This window comes from Taudactylus pleione, unplaced genomic scaffold (assembly GCF_031769625.1).
Source record: "Taudactylus pleione unplaced genomic scaffold, aTauple2 ptg000302l, whole genome shotgun sequence".
In the NCBI taxonomy this organism is placed as follows: Eukaryota; Metazoa; Chordata; class Amphibia; order Anura; family Myobatrachidae; genus Taudactylus; species Taudactylus pleione.
Genome location: NW_028284703.1, coordinates 9,409,910 through 9,429,351, shown reverse-complemented (window position 1 = coordinate 9,429,351; position 19,442 = coordinate 9,409,910). Strand labels below are relative to the sequence as shown.

At 45.3% G+C, this 19,442-nt stretch overlaps 1 protein-coding gene across 1 annotated transcript in view; it reads right to left on the bottom strand.

Moving 5' to 3' along the window:
- The window catches only part of WDR19 (WD repeat domain 19), a 120,404-nt gene extending 110,590 nt beyond the window's left edge, over positions 1 to 9,814 (bottom strand). Inside the window, exons 1-8 of the mRNA XM_088482982.1 lie at positions 9,728 to 9,814; positions 8,823 to 8,914; positions 5,570 to 5,635; positions 5,323 to 5,448; positions 3,996 to 4,111; positions 2,430 to 2,545; positions 1,491 to 1,571; positions 340 to 452 (exon numbers count right to left, since the gene is read on the bottom strand). Coding sequence (XP_088339108.1) covers positions 340 to 452; positions 1,491 to 1,571; positions 2,430 to 2,545; positions 3,996 to 4,111; positions 5,323 to 5,448; positions 5,570 to 5,635; positions 8,823 to 8,914; positions 9,728 to 9,733 — 716 coding nt within the window. The 5' untranslated portion in view covers positions 9,734 to 9,814. The remainder of the gene's footprint in view (positions 1 to 339; positions 453 to 1,490; positions 1,572 to 2,429; positions 2,546 to 3,995; positions 4,112 to 5,322; positions 5,449 to 5,569; positions 5,636 to 8,822; positions 8,915 to 9,727) is intronic.
- Between the last annotated feature and the right edge of the window lie 9,628 nt (positions 9,815 to 19,442).

The window sequence follows — 19,442 nt, the reverse complement described above, 5'->3', positions numbered from 1 at the left end:
CGGATGGTTACCTACTGACATGTATCCTGTACCAAACCCCTCCATTTGAGGCTAAAGAATGTAAGTGGGTGCCGATGGGGCGTAACTAAGCAGGGACATTTAGTTCTCTGTAAATTATGCTCTCAGCCAATATGTTTTACGAATCATCTCTAGAAATATAAAATAAACCCTACTTAAAAATTCAGCCCACTTGTTTCAGTACTGCACTACAACTGCACTCAGAGGTTGCACACAGACAAGTAGATCTGAACAGACTAATCTGGAACTCCAGCATCGGAATGAGACAATCATATAGTGAAGCTTCCACTGCACATAACCAGGGAGCACCGAGTCTCTTACCATCTATGGGACACAATGGAGCCATAGCGCTGCTGAAAGGCCAGTTCTATTGGGTTGTCTGGGTCATTGAGATTGAACAGGAACAAGGTTTTCTTACCCACGACGACGCTCACCTGCAATATGAGCAATACAATGGTGTGAGATTGATTTATATATACACAGTATCCATACCACAGAAACAGATACACAATACATAGAACCACAGAGGTCTGGGACCATCTACTGAAGGGGTTGGACAACCTTTCCTGCTCTAGATAGATTGGCAGCAAAATACCGGAAAAGGGAAGGGGCCAATCAGTGCCACAGATTGTAGCACTGAACTGGGGCAACACTCACAGCCAATAGTACTGCGTCATTTACGGCACCGACGTCTGCTTCAATTTATAAAGCTCTGCCAGCAATCTCCAGCCAAAGCAGAGATCAGCAGTTACAGAGAAGCAGGTATGATGCTTTTCCTAGGACCTGGGAATGGCTATCAGTTACATGATTTGTATGCACAACTTTTCTTGTAACTCTTGCCGCACTGAGCTCATGTATGATTGGCTACAAACATTGGGCCTGATTCAGACCCACTCGCGAGCGGCTGTCCGCTGGTCTGCACTGAGCATGCGCACGACGGAGGGAGCTCCGTCGTGCGCATGCGCCAGACGCGACGAGCGAAGGAAAGTCCTTCGCTCGTTGTGTCTGATCAAAGGGGGCGTGCTGTCGATGTTGATTGACAGCACGCCCCCTTTGGTGGGCGTGCCGGAGGCGTGCCTCCCTGACGGGGGCGTTCCCAAGGGAACGCCTCCCGTCAGAAGCCGGCCCACTGACATCACTAGTGATGTCAGTGGGAGTGATTTTGGCTCTGATAGAGCCAAAATCACTCCGGACCTTGCGGTTGAAAACCTCAACCGCAGGCTCCGGCTCGCAGTTTCGATAGTCGCGATGGTCACGACCATCGCGGCCATCAAACTGCACGCTCGTATAGGCTGTGGGTGGTGACCCACAGCTATACGAGCGTCCAGGAGGACGCTCCATAGTTATGGAGGACGGCCCACATTCAGAGCGTGCGCTCTGCTCAGAGCGTACGGCTCTGAATGAGGGCCATTGTTTAATCAAAATGTAAAAGGCAATCAAATAGATTAAAGCTATGAGGGCAGAAATCTTACCGTGCTCTCTCCTGGGGATGATCGCTCGTCTGTCTTCATCACGGAGAACTGGATATCGCTCGGGTCCATTCTCACGGAGGTCTGCGCAGCAAGAAAGCAGTTACTCACATTTACATTTAGGGCTTATTTTCTATGGATATTCTGCAGTATTTTGTGTGTTACGGGCTCTAAAGTCTTGTCCTCTTAGCAGCTCATAACTGAGAATACATATCAATAGTATTACACATTACAGAAAGGTAACAAGCATGTCTAACTTATACAGTACAATTACATCACTTCTATAGAAAGGATACCATAGACATAGACCCTTATCTGTATAAAAAAAAAAATCATTCTTGAAATATCTTAACAGTGTGGCTACGGCTGTGATTCCCGTGCGGTGGAAATTCACCTCCCCTCCAACCCTTGTTGACTGGTTTCAGAGGACAGAATTGTATAGGACAATGGATGACATTATTATGTCTTCTCCTGACAAGTTGAGGACCTATTCAGCAATTTGGTGTAATTGGTTGGAATTTTGTGTGTCTGGTCGATACAAATACCTCACATGTCCGTTATAGATCCTATCCCCCTCTAAGTGGTTTGATCTAGACTTTGGATTTCCCGAGCCCATTGTCATCCTCTTCCCTCTATTTCCCTTCCCTCTCCCTTTTTTTTTCTTGTTTCTCCTTTTTCTTTTCTTTGTTGTTCTTTGTTTGTTTCTATTTTCTGTTGTGTTTTATGTCTAATTCTCATGTTGCTCATACGCCTTGTCTAAACTGATATTATATTTCTTTATGTGTTTACATGATTATTGTTATATTTTGTTTATTTTCATTTGTATTGGACACTTTTTGACATGAATTTTCTATGTTTCTGTCAATTTAAAATTAATAAAATTTACTTGCAAAAAAAGAAAAAGAAAGGATACCAAAATGCTGTGATAGATACAGGACATACTTGTCTGATTGTGTCCCCTTCCTGATTGCTGATAGTAATCATTTTATCTTCTCCCCCTAGAGCCAGCAAATTTTGAGAGCTCCAGCACCCACAAGTGATCCGTCTGGTGTGTTTACCTGCAATGAGACATGCCAAAGTTTGGTAGTTACTATATGAGGACTTCAGTTAACAATATGGGTCAGATTCAATTACACGCAAGCCGCCATTGGCGCATTTCAGTTACGGTAGGCAGATACTGCTCACACCTCCAAAGGCTGCGAGCAGGATGATCCACCTGGGAGTTAACAGGTGTAGCCGACAGTATAGGTTCCAATGGCTACCGCGCTTCATTGTATCTGCACCTATTTCTCTTTAAATTTAACGCAACAACATAGGGCCAATCCTGACGCTTGGCCTAGAGTCGAGAGACAGATTCCACTTCTAATTTTTCACTTAGTGCTTAAATTGAACAGGCCTGATCAGGTCACATGTGGGCCTATTAGTGCGAGCCACATATCATACAAACAGACCAACAGTGATCATCTACCGACTAGATTCTTAGTAAGAAATGAATATGAGTGTGCAGCATACATAAGCAAGTTACATCAGGGAAAGCAGGATAATGTATGTCGACATACAGAATGACAACATGGTCATGATGCTGACACTGTGGAAGTCGACAGTCGGCACGCTGACATAACGTTTTCTCCTGTATTTAAGTCCTAACCCTACCTTAACCACAGCCTAACCCTGACATTTAGGGCTAAATTTACTAAGATGGGAGTTCTATTTAAGAAGTGATGTTGCCCATAGCAACCAGATTCCATGTATTATCTACTAGAAGGTGCTAGATAAATAAGAAGTAGAATCTGATTGTTGCTATAGGCAACATGACATCTTAAATAGAACTCCCATCTTAGTAAACTTACCCCTCACTGTCTACATTGTGACTGCATACCCAATAAAATTCCAGATACCAACAATAATTGCTAATTTTATTAGGACCCTTCTTTAGAATGTGGTGAGAAAATTGTCAATATAAACCCCCATTGTACTTAATATGTTTTGACCTAGTATATAATACTAGCAGATTAAGGGGGGATTCAATTCAATGTAATGTTCCGCTGCTGCGTCACATCGCCATATGTTATGGTAGCCAAACATTGCCGATTTCCCTGCGCACCTCTAAGGGAAGATTAGCGATGTTACTGGCCGTTCCGTTGAGTCAATTTGCAGCCATTGCGCTGAACTGAATTCCTTCCAGAGAATTATTGTAGGGTGGTGGGTGGACAGTTCTGATTAGAGTTCCTCTGTACTAGTTGTGATTTATAGCTACTAATGAGTATTGTTCTGGGGAGCCCTGAACACAGCATCTTATCGGATATGGTGGGATGTTAAAAGACATTCTGAATCAACAGCAATGTATTATTTTTGCTTATTAACTAGGAATTTACCTATCATTTTAAACTTTACGGATTAATATATAATCAATTTAGTCATTTTTAAATGAATTATTTATTACATTGAAGTGGAGTGTATACAACACACACATCATTGTTATAAGTAGTACTATGTGCAGCAGCTTACCAAGGACAGGCACCTTCCGGGAGGTCTGGAGATTGTAAATCAGTAAGTTCCCCTTGGAGGTCCCCACAGCTAGTAAGGAGCCAGCCTTGGACCACAGCAGGAAAGACATTTGATCTCTAGCATAGAAAAGTTCTAATTATTGATGGAACATTTAACGGAAACATAAAAATACACTTTCTTTGAAATATACATATATGTTGCAGGTATACAATGATTCAATTAACAACATATGCTTCATTCATACTTTAGCTCAAGCTTCCTTCTTTAATGAGAAATAGGTTCTAACCATCCAGGGCCTGATGATCAGACAGACAAAACTTGGCCGTATGTGCTCACGTTATGCAGGCGCGGGAATAAAGGCGTATATACCCCGTATGTAGTTTTGTACGTATAGTGTGCTGCAGCACCCCCCTGTCCTTTCATTTAGTCGCCATCATCATCGTCAGTGCACCCTTGCACTAGCACTAGCATTAACTCTTACATCCAACTCTGTATAGCTCATAGCTGTGCCAGTACGCCCTCACTGAACCTTGCCTACATGAGACCAATCATGCCTCTTCAATCGTAGTGGTAATGGCAAATAAAATGGGTACAACTCTGCAACTACATGTACACACAGATCCGGGGCATGCGTAGTGCAAATACATGCACAGGGCCGGAACAGAGCTCTATATCACCCTGCGCCGCTCCCGCCCCCTAAACAGGTGACATCATGGCAACATGTCTAGGGGGCACAGCCACACTGCACAGACAGCGCCACAGGCTGCAGGGTCCATATGAACGCTCCAGGTGGCTCTGCAGCAGTGCTACTGGTTAGAGGGCGCCATTTCAGGCACCCTGGGAGCCACATGCAGGTGCCATGGGATAGCGACGGTGCTTCCCCCAGGGCGCTGCACCTAATGCGGCGACACCACTCACATGCCCCTATTTACGGCCCGGCACATGCAACATATGCTCAATCAACTGGCGTACCTTCAACTCAGCATCAGTTACCTAATGTCTAACTTTGAGGCAAGCAATATTATATATGTATAATGAATATACTGTAACTCAAACTGCATGTTCTGCCTAAATCTGCTTTTATACAGTTTTACACAATTGAATTTTATAGTTTTTTATGTGTGTATTTTCTTAGTCTTTAATTTGCAGATTAAAATAAAGAGGAAATATTAGTGTCAGTGTTAGCTTCACAGTCAGAGATGATTTACCCTACGCGTTATTGGATATTTAAAGGGTATGTTGCTGTCATCAGATGTGCGGTGATAGTAAATGTGTTATCCATGTCAAATACTATAGCAAGGTATTTCGGTAAGGAGGTGGTTCGTACCTCATGCCGCTGTCTAACTGGCTGGTTTTATGCGTATTAGGGTCCCACATGTAGATGGAACTTGACTTTTCAGCAACGACAGCCAGAGCATTGCCATCTTTGTCCCAATCCATAGACAAACATGTGCTAAATAGAGAGGAAACGATAGGGCATAACAATATTACCCCCATAACAAAGTAACACATAACCAACTGAACATTCTATACGTACATCAAATACAAGGAACATTTAATTCAGCTGCACTCACCCTGGTAAATTGATTTCATTTTTCTTCTGGCCATGACGATCATAGATTTTCACTGTGTGGTCCGCTCTGGAGAAATATGAGGGTAAAGAATCTGTGGTAGCACGGATGGTGTAGTGGTTAGCATTACTGCCTCACAGTACTGAGGTCTTGGGTTCAATTTCCACTACATCCCTAACTGTATGGAGTTTGTATATTCTCCCCGTGCTTGCGTGGGTTTTATCCCACACCCAAAAATATACTGGTAGGTTGATTGGCTGCCAAAAAAAATTAACACTAGTGTGTATATATGTATGTGTAGGGAAGATAGATTGTAAGCTCCACTGGGGCAGGGACTGATGTGAATAGCCAAATACCGTCTCTGTAATGCGCTGCAGAATATGTGTACGCTGTATAAATAACTGGTACTAAATAAAGAATACACCAATAATTATATTAGTATTTATCATTATTGATGAAGCTGCAATAAGGGATAAAGCTGCAGATGAGAAAAGATGGTGATATATTAGGGTGGTGTCCTATGGGTGATTTACTCATATGCATTTATTTTCAAGGAGAAAATTGCAGTGTTCAGATGCACCAGCGGTGACAGGATGAAGTGGGGGATGAATGCAGAATATTCACTGCAATATTCATCCTGAAAAATAAACACTAATGTTTAAAGCTCCTTTGTTAAGAGATGAAACATTTGAGTGTTAATAAGTAATATTAACCTTTCATTTTAGAAGACGTAAAGAAACAAATACACAATGTTGAGTACAGTTGCCCTGGATCTTCAGAAGAGGCTCACACAGCAGTCAGATCTCACTAGTTAGATATTTTTTGCTTTCTTCACTTAATAAGCCTGACTCAGGCTACCCAAACTATGGGATCGGTATGAATGACCGCTGGACGAGAGCCTGGCGGTCGAAATCCCGACGCCAGCAAGCCGAACAGCGGAGATCCCGATGGAGGTGAGTAAACTATCTAACCCTCCCCTCCCCCCCCCAACCCTCCTTTAGGGGTGCCTAACCCTAACCTCCCCCCTGGGGTACCTAAACCTAACCCCCCCCCCCCTCCCTACACCCTAACCCTCCCGGGGGGTGCCCTCAGCCTAAGCCTCTGCCCCCCGCGGCTATGAGGGCACGCAAGCCATACTTACCTCGATTGGTCCCGCGTCGTTCTGGATTCTGGCGTCAGGATTATGATAGGCGTTGGTATTTCGACGCCTATCAATAATCCCTAGCCGGCATTCTGCCATCGGAAATGTGACCGGCGGCCTTGCGGCTGCCGGTCACATGACTGCCCAAACTACACCAGTCATGAACGCCAGGCAACTGAGGATGAGATAATAGCTAGAGCATTAACAAAGACTGTTCCACCAAGAAGGGACAGTAACAATAATGATAATACTGAATATACATCAGACTTAGGCTGGGTACACACTATACAATCTATCGTCCGATAAATCGTCCCAACGCGGATTGAAACAATATATTGCACACATTGCAAAGTGTGTATGCCTGATCCGCAGTTCTGTCAATCGTCCTATCTGCTGTACTGCACGTCAGATGGGACGACTCCATGGCCGATGCATTGTTGTTATATGCAGCATGTAACGTTACATTGCGCCGTTGTATGGCGACGTAATGTATCGTTACATTGCACCGCAGGGTCGCACCTTAATAAGGTTTGACCCAGGTTTTCTTGTGGGATCATTTGCTTATGTACTTTGTAAGACACTGCAGAACCCTTGTGGCGCCATATGAATAAAGAATAATAATAATAATAACTTGCAATGGGCTGCAGCACCTCTTGTTCATTCACAGTGCGTTGGACACATGTCGACACAGTTAAATAGTTACATTCCCCTCTATAGGAGAGCATTGTACGGGAGATGCACTTACCCAAACCTCCTTCATACTATATGGATTTTTACATTGGAATTATGTTTTAAGTATTATTATTTTAATGATAACACCAGTGTAAACGTAATCCTACGCAGTTATTCTCCATTGTTACCAAAGGTCCCAGTACGCCAGGGCTCGACAAGTCCTGGGGGTCAGGTCGCCATGGCTACCAGGTATTGCTGCCTGGCTACCAGATTTTGCAGTGAGGGAGGAAGCAGATCCTCATCAGCTCTGGCAGAGTTTCATGCCTATAGTATTGCTGTGTGCATGTGCTGAGTGTCGCTTGCAGTGACTGCTGTGCCTGTATCCGTCCCAGCCTGCGCTGACGACTCCTCTCCATCCTGGCCTGCTCTGATCACTGCTATCTGTCCCAGTCTACGCTGATCCTCCTGTACGTCCCGGCTGTCTACTGTCTCCGGCTGCATAGAGCTCTCCGTTAGTAGGGTCTATGCGTGGCCAGGAATTGCGGAGAAGCTTCAGAGGGATAGTGGTGTGACGGTATGCAATCGGGAAGCCGGCTGACGTTATACCGACAGCCGGCTTCCCGACTGTCATATCCCGGTGAGGGTTAAATGACCGGCGTATAGATGTAGACGCCGGTCATTTTACCGACTCCGGGAGACCGGCACCCGGCATCCCGGTCGAAGTGATGCCGGGCGCGGCTGCAGACAGCCGTGGTGGGGGAGGGTTAGGTTTAGGGTTCCCGGGCAGGACTTAGGGTTATACACCCTGCCGGGAGGTTTGGGTCAGTCTAGTGGGAGGGAGACTTAGGGTTAGGCACCCCCTCAGGGGACTTAGGTTTAGGCGGCGGGGAAGGGGGGTTTAGGGTTAGGCACTGGGGGGGAAGGTTAGGGTTAGGCACCCTAAAGGAGGGTTAGGGGGTTAGAATTAGGTTAGTGTATACTTACCTTAGACGATCGGGATTTCCTCCTCTGCCAGCCTCCTGGTGACGGGATTCCAAACGCCGGCCAGGGGACCGGCGGTAATTCACACCGATTCCGGTGTGACGACGAGGGGAGGGGGGTTTTGTACTTTCTTGCATCATTGTTTTATGTGAAATGTGGTCCATTATTACTGGAGGATGGGGGGTGGAGCAGGGGAGCTGTGCAGAGCAGTGAGGGGGCCTCCAACTGTGGCCATTTTGTGGACTAGTATAGTGTGTATTTAACACAGAGCTGTGCTCCTTACTCACTCCTGTAATTTTTTTGGGGGGATGGTGGTCTGGCTCCTACAATTTCATCCTGGCTCCTAGATTTTAGAAAAATTTGTCAAGCCCTGCAGTACGCGCCTCTTTTGGTATAACTTCATCATAAAACAATTAGGATGAGTGAAATGTCGGAAACACAGTATGATAATGACTTGCTTACCCTGTGACAACAATGTAATTTCCTAATGTCTTTTGCCAGACAAACTGGATGGGATGTCCAAGCAATGCCTTTTCCGTCAAAGAAAACACCCGCTGAGAAACACAACAACCATTACATTCAGTCACCAGGACATCACAAACAAATGTGCCAACAATGCAAACCGGCAATCATGTATATGTGCGGTCATTGCTGATTGCTAAAGTCTCTTCGATACAAAAATTATTAAAATATGAAACAGCAGCCATTAACATGACCTTGTTTTTTATATAAATAGCTGTAAACACAGAAAATTTACTCTACACATACAGGAGTATTCACATAATAGAGATTGTTGACATAACGACCGCTGAACAATCGAATAGAACTACTAATTCCCACCGTAAAGTTGGTCAGGTATGTCTGTGAGACCATGATGTATCTGTAGGCTTTGCTTAATATATATATACATACAGTAAAGCAGCGGCACTCATGGGTCTTAAAAATAAAGGATGACATCACACTTGGGTAAATTAGTTCAACGTTTCAGTCGCTTAGACTTTTATCAAGATATATATATATATTATGCATACATACATACACACAGGGGTGCAATACGTATTGTTCGAAAGTCAAAAGTATATGTACCCATAATATGTGATCTAATACAAGGAAAATATATAAATGAAGTTTATAAATGAAGATAGATTAATCCTATATTCCATAAAACAAATATCATCACTGTTACCCCAGTCTAGAACAACATGTGCTAGTAATATGGAGTTAGTTTACATCCACTGTCTTAGTGCTTCCTTCAGTATTATGGAGCTCCCCCTTGTAATCTAAGACAGGCAGTAACCATGGTGACAGTTAGGGGCGGCTGCTATCACAGTGTGCAGAGGGTACCCCCAAATCTCCGGCCTCCTTACCTTCATAGTGTAGTCTCCGCAGCACCGCACTGCGCATGCGTGTACCCTGGGCAACCACGGGCGGTAGAATGTAGAGCGTCACTTTTTTACATGGTAACCTCTCAGCCAATCATATGGAAAATAAACGAATGAGGTCATAACGGCGCGCTCCTATTTTGCGAGAAGAGATTTTTCCTTGGATCTTTTAATCTGAATGTGTCCCCAAAACCATCACACATAGGCTCATGGAGGCGGCCATTGTTATGAAGCCAGCACTGATTATAAGCGATGGATTCGGCACTCCTGCTATGGCCGCTAGAGTGGAGACATAATTGGCGTCAGACAATTTTCTAAATGTTATGGTAGGGGACACTGGCTGATGACGTCAGGGTCCTCTCCGTGATGGGGATTTATTTCAGACACTACCAGAATCCAGAATAATCCCTTTGGGAAAATAATCTCTACCGTGTCTAGATGCCCTTCGCGGAGAGGACCCTGACGTCATTAGCTACATTAACTTAACTGAACGGTACATATCTTTTCTAGTCTAGCATTCGCTCACTTAAATTCAGTTTTAAAAATGTAAATAAAATGTATTACACATCCCAGTGGGGTCATTTAAAGTTGAACTTAAATCACTAATAAATTCAAGGATTTACAGTGTATAAAAATATAAACAAAAAATCAATATATACACAAACTGTTGTCCCCCGCACTGCCTGGGCTTTTTTCTCTTTCGTTCCTCCTCTCTCTCTTCAGCGCTCCTGACACTCTTTCTCCTCTGGGACAGTCCCTATTTGAGGGCTATGCAGCGTGGGAATGGGTCACTGGGGTATTGCCGGGATCCGCTGACAGTCTGTGTGTGCCGGGACAATGTTTAGCACAAGAGAGCCCAAACCTTTTTTCTTCTTGGACTGACGTATTAAGAAAATGACTTTGGACAGAGGGCCACAAATATTTTATCACCATTAGGCTCCCCGCAGTTAGGTAAGGTTCTTTGCATCTTACATCCTAGTCTAAAAACACTAAAACTACTAAAAATATCTTGAAAGAAACATTTTGAATAATTTTAGATTTAAATTTTGTTCACTGTGATAAGGTGCATAATATGACACACAGTAGTGTCCCCAATTCATTATATGCCACACAGCAGTGTCCCCAATTCATTATATGCCACACAGCAGTGTCCCCAATTGTGTCTGGATGGAAGATCTACAGTGTCTAGATCAGTGGTTCTCAAACTCTGTTCTCAGGACCTCACACAGTTCACGTTTTGCAGGTCACCCAGCTACTGCACAGGTGTACTCATTACTCACTGACACATTTTAAAAGATCCTCAGGTGAAGCTAATTATTTCAATTGTGATTCTGTCAGGAGACCTGCAAAACATGCACTGTGTGGGGGTCCTGAGGACCGAGTTTGAGAACCTGTGGTCTAGATAGACAGTCAATAGGATGACACCGGATGGTTAAGCGGGCAGGTTTGGGTAAAGATATGGGTGTAACTACCATAGGTGCAAGTGGTGCAGCTGCCCATAGCTTAGGGGGGTCCATCTTCCTTGTCAACGTTACATGTGGTATATACATTTTTCACCATTGGGTGGTACATAGGAGCCCGTACAAACTTTTGCTATGGGGCTTTCAAATACCTAGTTACCTGGGTGAGGATTAGGGCTAAAATAACAAAAAAATTTGTGTTGACAGAATTGAACCTGTTGACCTTTGTCCATGTTGACCTTTTAACTGTCGACCTATTGACTATACACTACCGATCTTTTATACCACACATGTCTCCAATTGATGATATGCCAAACAGTAGTGCCCCCAATTGATTATGTCACACAGTAATGTCAATTGATTATATCATGCCACACCGTAATTGGAGGTCTCATAGTTGCTGTTTGGAGGTGTGAACAGTGGGGCATAGTCTCACCCTCAGTGGTCGTTTGTATATACTGTTTGTAGTTTGTATATTCTCCGTGTGTAAACATATGTCCCGCATCCCTCCCACTTCCTAGTGAAGTGGGCAGGAAGGGGAGATTTTACCTGGCATTTTTGGGTCCGTAGGGAAGGGGCGGGGCTAAATGGCGCAAATCGCATCATTTAGCCCCGCTCCCTCCTCACGGACCCGCAAATCGCGGGGATTTTCTGTAAAGGGGGTGGGGCTTAATGTCATCTAGCATCTGGCCACGCCCCCCAAAGAGGAGAGCAGCAGGTCCCCTGCTGCTGCTCCCGGAAATCTCCCCAATAATGTCGGCAAGTATGCCTCTGCAAATCGCCCTGGCATGCTGTCAATGATCTTCTGGGCCACATATTGACAGATGGCCGCCCATTCTTGCCTAATCAATGCTTGGAATTTGTCAGAATTTGTGGGTTTTTGTTTGTCCACCCGCCTCTTGAGGATTGACCACAAGTTCTCAATGGGATTAAGGTCTGGGGAGTTTCCTGGCCATGGAACCAAAATTTAGATGTTTTGCTCCCCGAGCCATTTAGTTATCACTTTTGCCTTATGGCAAGGTGCTCCATCATGCTGGAAAAGGCATTGTTCTTCACCAAACTGTTCGTGGATGACTGGGAGAAGTTGCTCTTGGAGGATGTTTTGGTACCATTCTTTATTCATGGCTGTGTTCTTAGGCAAAATTGTGAGTGATCCCACTCCTTTGGCTGAGAATGTCTTGGCATGCGATCGCGCTGTGTATGCAGACGCCCACCAGCCTGACTTAAGACGCCCACTTATACACGTCATCTCCAGGAAGTGTATGCAACCATTGGTAACGTCGAGTACCATCGGTAGCGTTCGCAGCACTTGTGGCTGACCATACCCTACCACAAGCACTGCGAGTGCTTCAGTGCGAATTTCAACCATGTGACGTGTACTTTGACGCTGCGTCTTAATTATGCACACCTCTGAAACGGCGTTGAGGCTCAGGCACGCTTGCATTCGCACCATCACTCCCCCGTTTCCATCGACCATCCCGTCACCACCAACAAACGGCTCGTCCTGTCACTCATTCTAGTGAGGTGGCTATGCGCAGCGAGCGAATGCTTCCCGATTGCTTGGACTAGTTTGCGCATTGCGATGCATGCACACATTGCAAACATCGGCAGGCTGCGTGCATACACATCCTAGCGAGCGGGTTCTGAATTGGGCCCAGAGTTCACAACTGTCATTGCTTCTCAAGATAATGTAAATTTTTATTAGCAGTCGATTTTTTTTACATATTAGGTGATTGAAACAGTCATCAGGTGGACTGGATTTATGTTGTTACACCGAAAATATACACCTTATACCTGTACTATCAAGTGAGTGCTGATCCCTCATTTTTTCTTGGAAAGGAGTTATTTAATGATTATATGGATTGTGCACCACATTGCATATGAAGTATTTGGCAATTAAGAGTGCTGCTTGTATTATATACAGTGTGTATGTATGTGTGTGTGTGTATATATATATATATATATATATATTAGTTTATATACACACACACTCACACAAACATACAGTGGTCAAAGTGGGCCTGTATATGGTGATGCTATACTGACACACATGTAGATAGATTGATCTTATATCTTACAGACATACGTGTCCTTGCGACAAAGTGCGTTGGGTGACCTTCCACACGTTTCAGCCTGGTGTTTTTTGCTGTCGTCTTCTGGTCCTCGGTGTTATCGAATTGGTCCAGTGGTCTGCGCCCGAGTGATCTGGCACCTTAGATTTTCGGATAAGCTTATTATCAAGAGCTCACTTGTGAGCATATTTTATGCTGTCTTTTAATAAATGTATTACTTTTATCAATAATACACTAGTTGGAAAATTTCCATTGCAATGACCATTGGAGAGGATTATTAACATCAGGTGCAGTGTGGCCTGAAGGAATTTCAGTCTAGATAAACTCTCCTATATATTTTAAAAGTTACGTGCAAAATTATTATTTCTTTTAAACATTATTTGAATGATACGGGGCACCATTAGCGCTCCCTTGTTTTCCTTTCATAGGTGTTTCCAATAATCCTCCGGCTGGAGTGGATTGCAGCAAGGTTGAGCTGCAATCAAATGGTTTGGATCACTTTGAACTATTTACAGAGCTCAAAAGGGGTTGGGTACGGGATGCCAGCGCTCAGGATCCCTGCAGCCCGACAGGGTTAGGATACCGACAGCTGCAGGCAAGTATCCTAACCCTATACCCTAACCCCAGTACTTACGGTCGCGATGCTGGCATCAGGATTCTGACTGGTGTCGGGATTCCGACGCTAGTATTCTGAGAACTGGTGTCCCGATAGCCGGAATTTAAATTACATCTCCTGAAAAGGTAGTTAGATAGATAGAAAACTCTCCTTAAATGGTGGAGATCATCCACATCCCTGGACTTCATAATGATTTCTGTAATATAGGGGTGCTTGGTGACCACATAGATCAACTAGTAAGAACTACTAAGTAGACCCCTAACGACAGCCAGCAGCTGAGGAGAGAACTTTTAGGTAAGTTCCTCCCCCACTCACTTTGAACTCCTGTAGTGCTTAGGACATCCTTAGCAGTTTTAATGTATATTTGGAGGAAGAGTCACACTTGTTATGATCGCTGTAGGGATTAATGGCTGCTTAGGAGGGAATATTGGTTGGGGACAAGTGTCCCTGCCCCAAAGCCTTGTTTTATATATATATGTGACAGGGAAGCAGCACACCAGTCTGGATGCGAGTACAAGCTGGTCGGCACCAGTCTTTATTGTACAATGTCAGAAATAACACAAAGAAAACATAAACATAAATCCTAGCCCTGTCGGGGCTCTAACTTCACAAGTGGTTCCCTCACTACCAGAACCTGGCAGGGCCTAATGCCCTCACCAGCAACAAAGGCACAGCACAACACTCACAGATAGGTTTTTCCAGTGTCTCTGAGCAAACTCCCTGTCTGCTCTCCCAGGTGAGACAATCAGCCCTCAACAAACTAGGCTTATATTGGCCACTCTCAGGTGGAAACCCTAACAAGCCTGTTTCCAGGCTGCAAGGCCCAAAACCTGGAGTGGCCGTGGGTGGAGCCCTCCCTCTCCTCTCACCCACAACCCCCAGGTCCCAAACCGGCTTTTCAAAAAGCCAAGACTCAAGCCTGCTATACTGCAGACTTTCTCCTGGGGGTTTTAAAACACATAAGACAGGAATCTGGGATAAATGTCCCTGTCACAGACCACTTTACCAGTGATCCTATCACATATGCCCCCCCTTTGTTTCGACCTATGGGGCGGAACAACTGAAGCCCCCAAACAATGAACGCGTGACAACGCGTCTGCTTTAGACAACAGGCCCCCTGGCCTGTGTTCCACTGAAAATTTAAAAGTTTGTAACGCCAAGAACCATCTCGTAATTCTCGCATTACTGTCCTTATTTTCGGACATCCACTTCAAAGGGGCATGGTCAGTGATCAATTTGAACTTTCTACCAACCAAGTAGTACCTGAGAGCCTCTAACGCCCACTTTATGGCCAACGCCTCCTTCTCCACTCTGGCATAGGGTAGGCATCGAATTTTGAAACACTGTTCAACTTTCGGAAGTCATTGCAGAAACGCACACTCCCGTCGGGCTTTGGAATCAACCCAATGGGACTTGACCATTCACTATGTGATTCTTCAATAACCCCTAACTCTAGCATATTTTTAATTTCTTTCGACACGATTCTCTTTGTGCTACTGGTAACCTATAGGGCTTTAGATTTACTGGAGGGGCTCGGTCGGTCGACAGTACCGTTCTATCTTTCCAGGGCTTTAACAGATTTTTATGGTATATCTGTTCCGGCTTTCTTTTCCCCAGCTGGTAAACTTTGTAATTGACCTGTCCCACTCTTTCTAAGATTTCAAAGGGGCCTTGCCATTTAGCCAAAAGTTTATTTTCCACAGTGGGAACCAACACTAACACTCTGTCCCCAGGAGCAAAGCTGCGTAACCGAGCATTGCGGTTGTATACCCTCTGCTGTGCCTGTTGAGCCTGTTCCAGGTGCTCTCTCACTATCGGCACCTCTATAATAGGCAATGGAACTAGTGGACCCTTAAAATGTGGTCTGGGAGCATGATACTGACACTCAGGGCAGGATGCGCAGAAGTCAGATACCTCTTTATGAAGCCTGGGCCAGAAAAACCTCTGCATTATTCGCTCAGTGGTTTTCTCTACCCCTAGATGGCCTGCCGTTATATGACCATGGGCCAGATCCAACACTGTTCTTCTGTAGGCTTTGGGAACTATTAGTTGTTCCACAATATCTTCCCCCTTCTTAGTCACCTGATATAACAAATCCTGACACATTACCATGTGGGGATAGGACAAAGGACTATCAGGGTCTACGGGTTTACCATCAACTACTTTTACATTCTCCCTGGCTTTTACCAAAGTACGGTCATTCAACTGCTCCACGGCAAAGACCTCTCTTCTGACCTCTAAATCAGGCAGACGATCCACTGGCCCAACAACACTTCCCACCTCAATGGGAGGCACATCAGTTGGCGGGCCATCGTCACGCTCCGCATTCTCTAGTTCGCCAATCATAGTAGAAAAAGGGAATAACTCTGACTCAGAAGAAACTCCCTCCTCCACTACATCGACAACCTTCTCAAATGGATCGGGGTTGTTCACTTCTGGAACAAAGCGGCTTTCCCACAACTTCCAGAAGTGAGCAAAGTCTCTCCCCAATATTGCATCGTACATCAGACCATGCACCAAACCCACAGAAACTATAGCAGAACCAGATGGTGTCTCGATGTTCACCTCGGCAGTAACATAATATCGAGTATCCCCATGTATGCAGGTCACACCAACAGTTTTCCCATGTATGCCTCAAGGGGTTCACCAGCTCAGCTTTTATAAGTGTCACCAAGCTACCAGAGTCTAACAGTGCCTCTACTCGGTTGCCATCTACAGTGAGTACACACATGTGCTTATCAGTCTCAGCCTGCCGGTCAGCCGTACAGACTGTCTGTGCAAAGAAAGACCCCCTGCGGTAGACATGAGCAGTATCACATTGCATAGGTTCAGTTGTAAGTGAACAATTAGCGGAAATATGGCCGAAGTCACCACACCGGAAACACTGAATCATATTAATGTCTGGTCGTTTACGGGGCAAGAACCTTCCTGGCCTGGCAGGCCTGTCTCCAGGTTCTACACCCTCAGTCTTAGGTACATCCCACCTCCCAGCACCCTTCTCCCCTGGAACAGTCTTACCAGTGTCTGTGGGAGTTCGCCGGTGCGCCATCGGGGCTCGGTGGGGCATACTCATCAGCTCCTCAGCCGCCACGTACCTCTCCACCAGCTCGACCAACTGGTCCGCGGACTTAGGGTCTGCATGGCTCACCCACTTGCGTAGAGTCACAGGTAATGATCGCAGGTACCGGTCCATCACGACCCTTTCCACGATCTGTGGTCCAGTCAGCGTCTCGGGCTGTAGCCATTTTGAGGACAGATGGACGAGGTCATGCATCTGTGAACGTGGAGGCTTGTCCATATGGAACTCCCAGCGGTGGACCCGTTGGGCACGAACGAAGGTGGTGACTCCCAAGCGAGTTAGGATCTCCTGTTTTAGTTTTTTATAGTCCTTGGCATCAGCCAGGCATAATTCGAAATAGGCCTTTTGTGGCTCCCCAGACAAAAAAGGTGCCACCAGACTTGCCCACTGCTCCTTGGGCCAACTCTCCCTTTCGGCCGTTCTTTCAAATGCGGCGAGATAGGCCTCCACATCATCGCCCGAAGTCATCTTTTGGAGGAAGTGACTGGCTCGTACGGAGTGAGTGGTGGTGGGAGGACCAGTATTAACATCTCTGGGCCGGGCGACCAGGTGCTGTATCACCTCTTTTATGGCCTGGCTGTTTTCCGCGATGGCGACCTGTTGTTGCCTCTGGGCTGTCTCCAAGGCCAACAGTTGCACCCTGGTGGATTCCTGCTGAGCCCTGGTAGATTCCTGCTGAAGTTGGTTCGTCTCCTGCTGAAGTTTGTTCGTCTCCTGCTGAGCTGCTGTAGCTTGGAGCAAGGCCTTAATAATGTCCTCCATTTTGTCCTGGGGTGTAGGTTGGAAGCTGAACCTTGCCTCTCTGAGCATTGGCTGACGCCTCCTCTATGGGACTCCAAGGACACAGTGTTATTTCCACACTCACAAATTGGGTGTCTGTCCCTTTAATTTTTAAACGGAAAGTTTTTCTCTCGCTGCAACTTCAGTGTGTGTGGGTGCCCGCATTCTCCACCATATTGTGACACAGTCAGATTAGGAGGTCCCTCTCCTGGGTAGGGGACTCCTTCCTTACACACACACACAGCAGCAGGGAAGCAGCACACCAGTCTGGATGCGAGTACAAGCTGGTCGGCGCCAGTCTTTATTGTACAATGTCAGAAATAACACAAAGAAAACATAAACATAAATCCTAGCCCTGTCGGGGCTCTAACTTCACAAGTGGTTCCCTCACTACCAGAACCTGGCAGGGCCTAATGCCCTCACCAGCAACAAAGGCACAGCACAACCCTCACAGATAGGTTTTTCCAGTGTCTCTGAGCAAACTCCCTGTCTGCTCTCCCAGGTGAGACAATCAGCCCTCAACAAACTAGGCTTATATTGGCCACTCTCAGGTGGAAACCCTAACAAGTCTGTTACCAGGCTGCAAGGCCCAAAACCTGGAGTGGCCGTGGGTGGAGCCCTCCCTCTCCTCTCACCCACAACCCCCAGGTCCCAAACCGGCTTTTCAAAAAGCCAAGACTCAAGCCTGCTACACTGCAGACTTTCTCCTGGGGGTTTTAAAACACATAAGACAGGAATCTGGGATAAATGTCCCTGTCACAGACCACTTTACCAGTGATCCTATCACAATATATATATATATATATATATATATATATATATACATAGCCCAGAAGAAGCATATACATATTACACACATATAGCAAGCTGGCAGGAAATTAAAAAGAAAATAAGGAGCAATCTTATATTAGAAAAGTACAAACATCATCATAACAGTTTATAATACAGGCCTAAGCCTATGTGTGGGGAGAGAATTGGGTATGGTAGAGGAAACAGTGCAGCAAACTGTAAGAATTAAGGGTGAGAAGGTGGCATGCCAGATGGTCAGCACTGAGAGAGAGAACACTGGTTAATTGGAATGGAGAGTGGAAGTTAATGAACAACGACCATAGACCTTATACTTGATCGAAGAACCATGGAGAATTTTTGCTAATACCGTTCATGTACTCCAATTGATGGACGTCCCAAACCCTGTCGCTAACCACTGAGGGAGGGGGGATGGGTTTTTACATTCGGCAGTCAGATGTCGGCAGTATGTGACATATGATTTTGCCTTTATAGGATGCCATTGGTATTCCCTGAAAAGAAAGAACTTTGAAACCATGTGAATGACGATTCGGAGGAATGAATATTAAGTTATAAACGTCCAACCAGAGAGCTTCGGCCAGCTCTAATAGATGTGGAAAAATATGCTATGTGTGGGGGAAACTCTTTGATCCTAATACATAATACCGTCATGATAACAATTTACATACATTTTCTTTAATCCTAACACAAATAGAAATTGAGGTAGCATCCCCTTTGATCTCTGCTCTGTCCTCTCAAGCTTCTCCCAAGTGATCATCAGTATTGTGAGAAAACAAAACTGTTATTGGCAGTTCTGAATGTAAGGAAGAAACTAGTCCTTTCCTAGAAGCTTGTCTTCAACAGAGCAATTCATCAGTAGACAGAGGCCAACATGAGAGGCATTGTT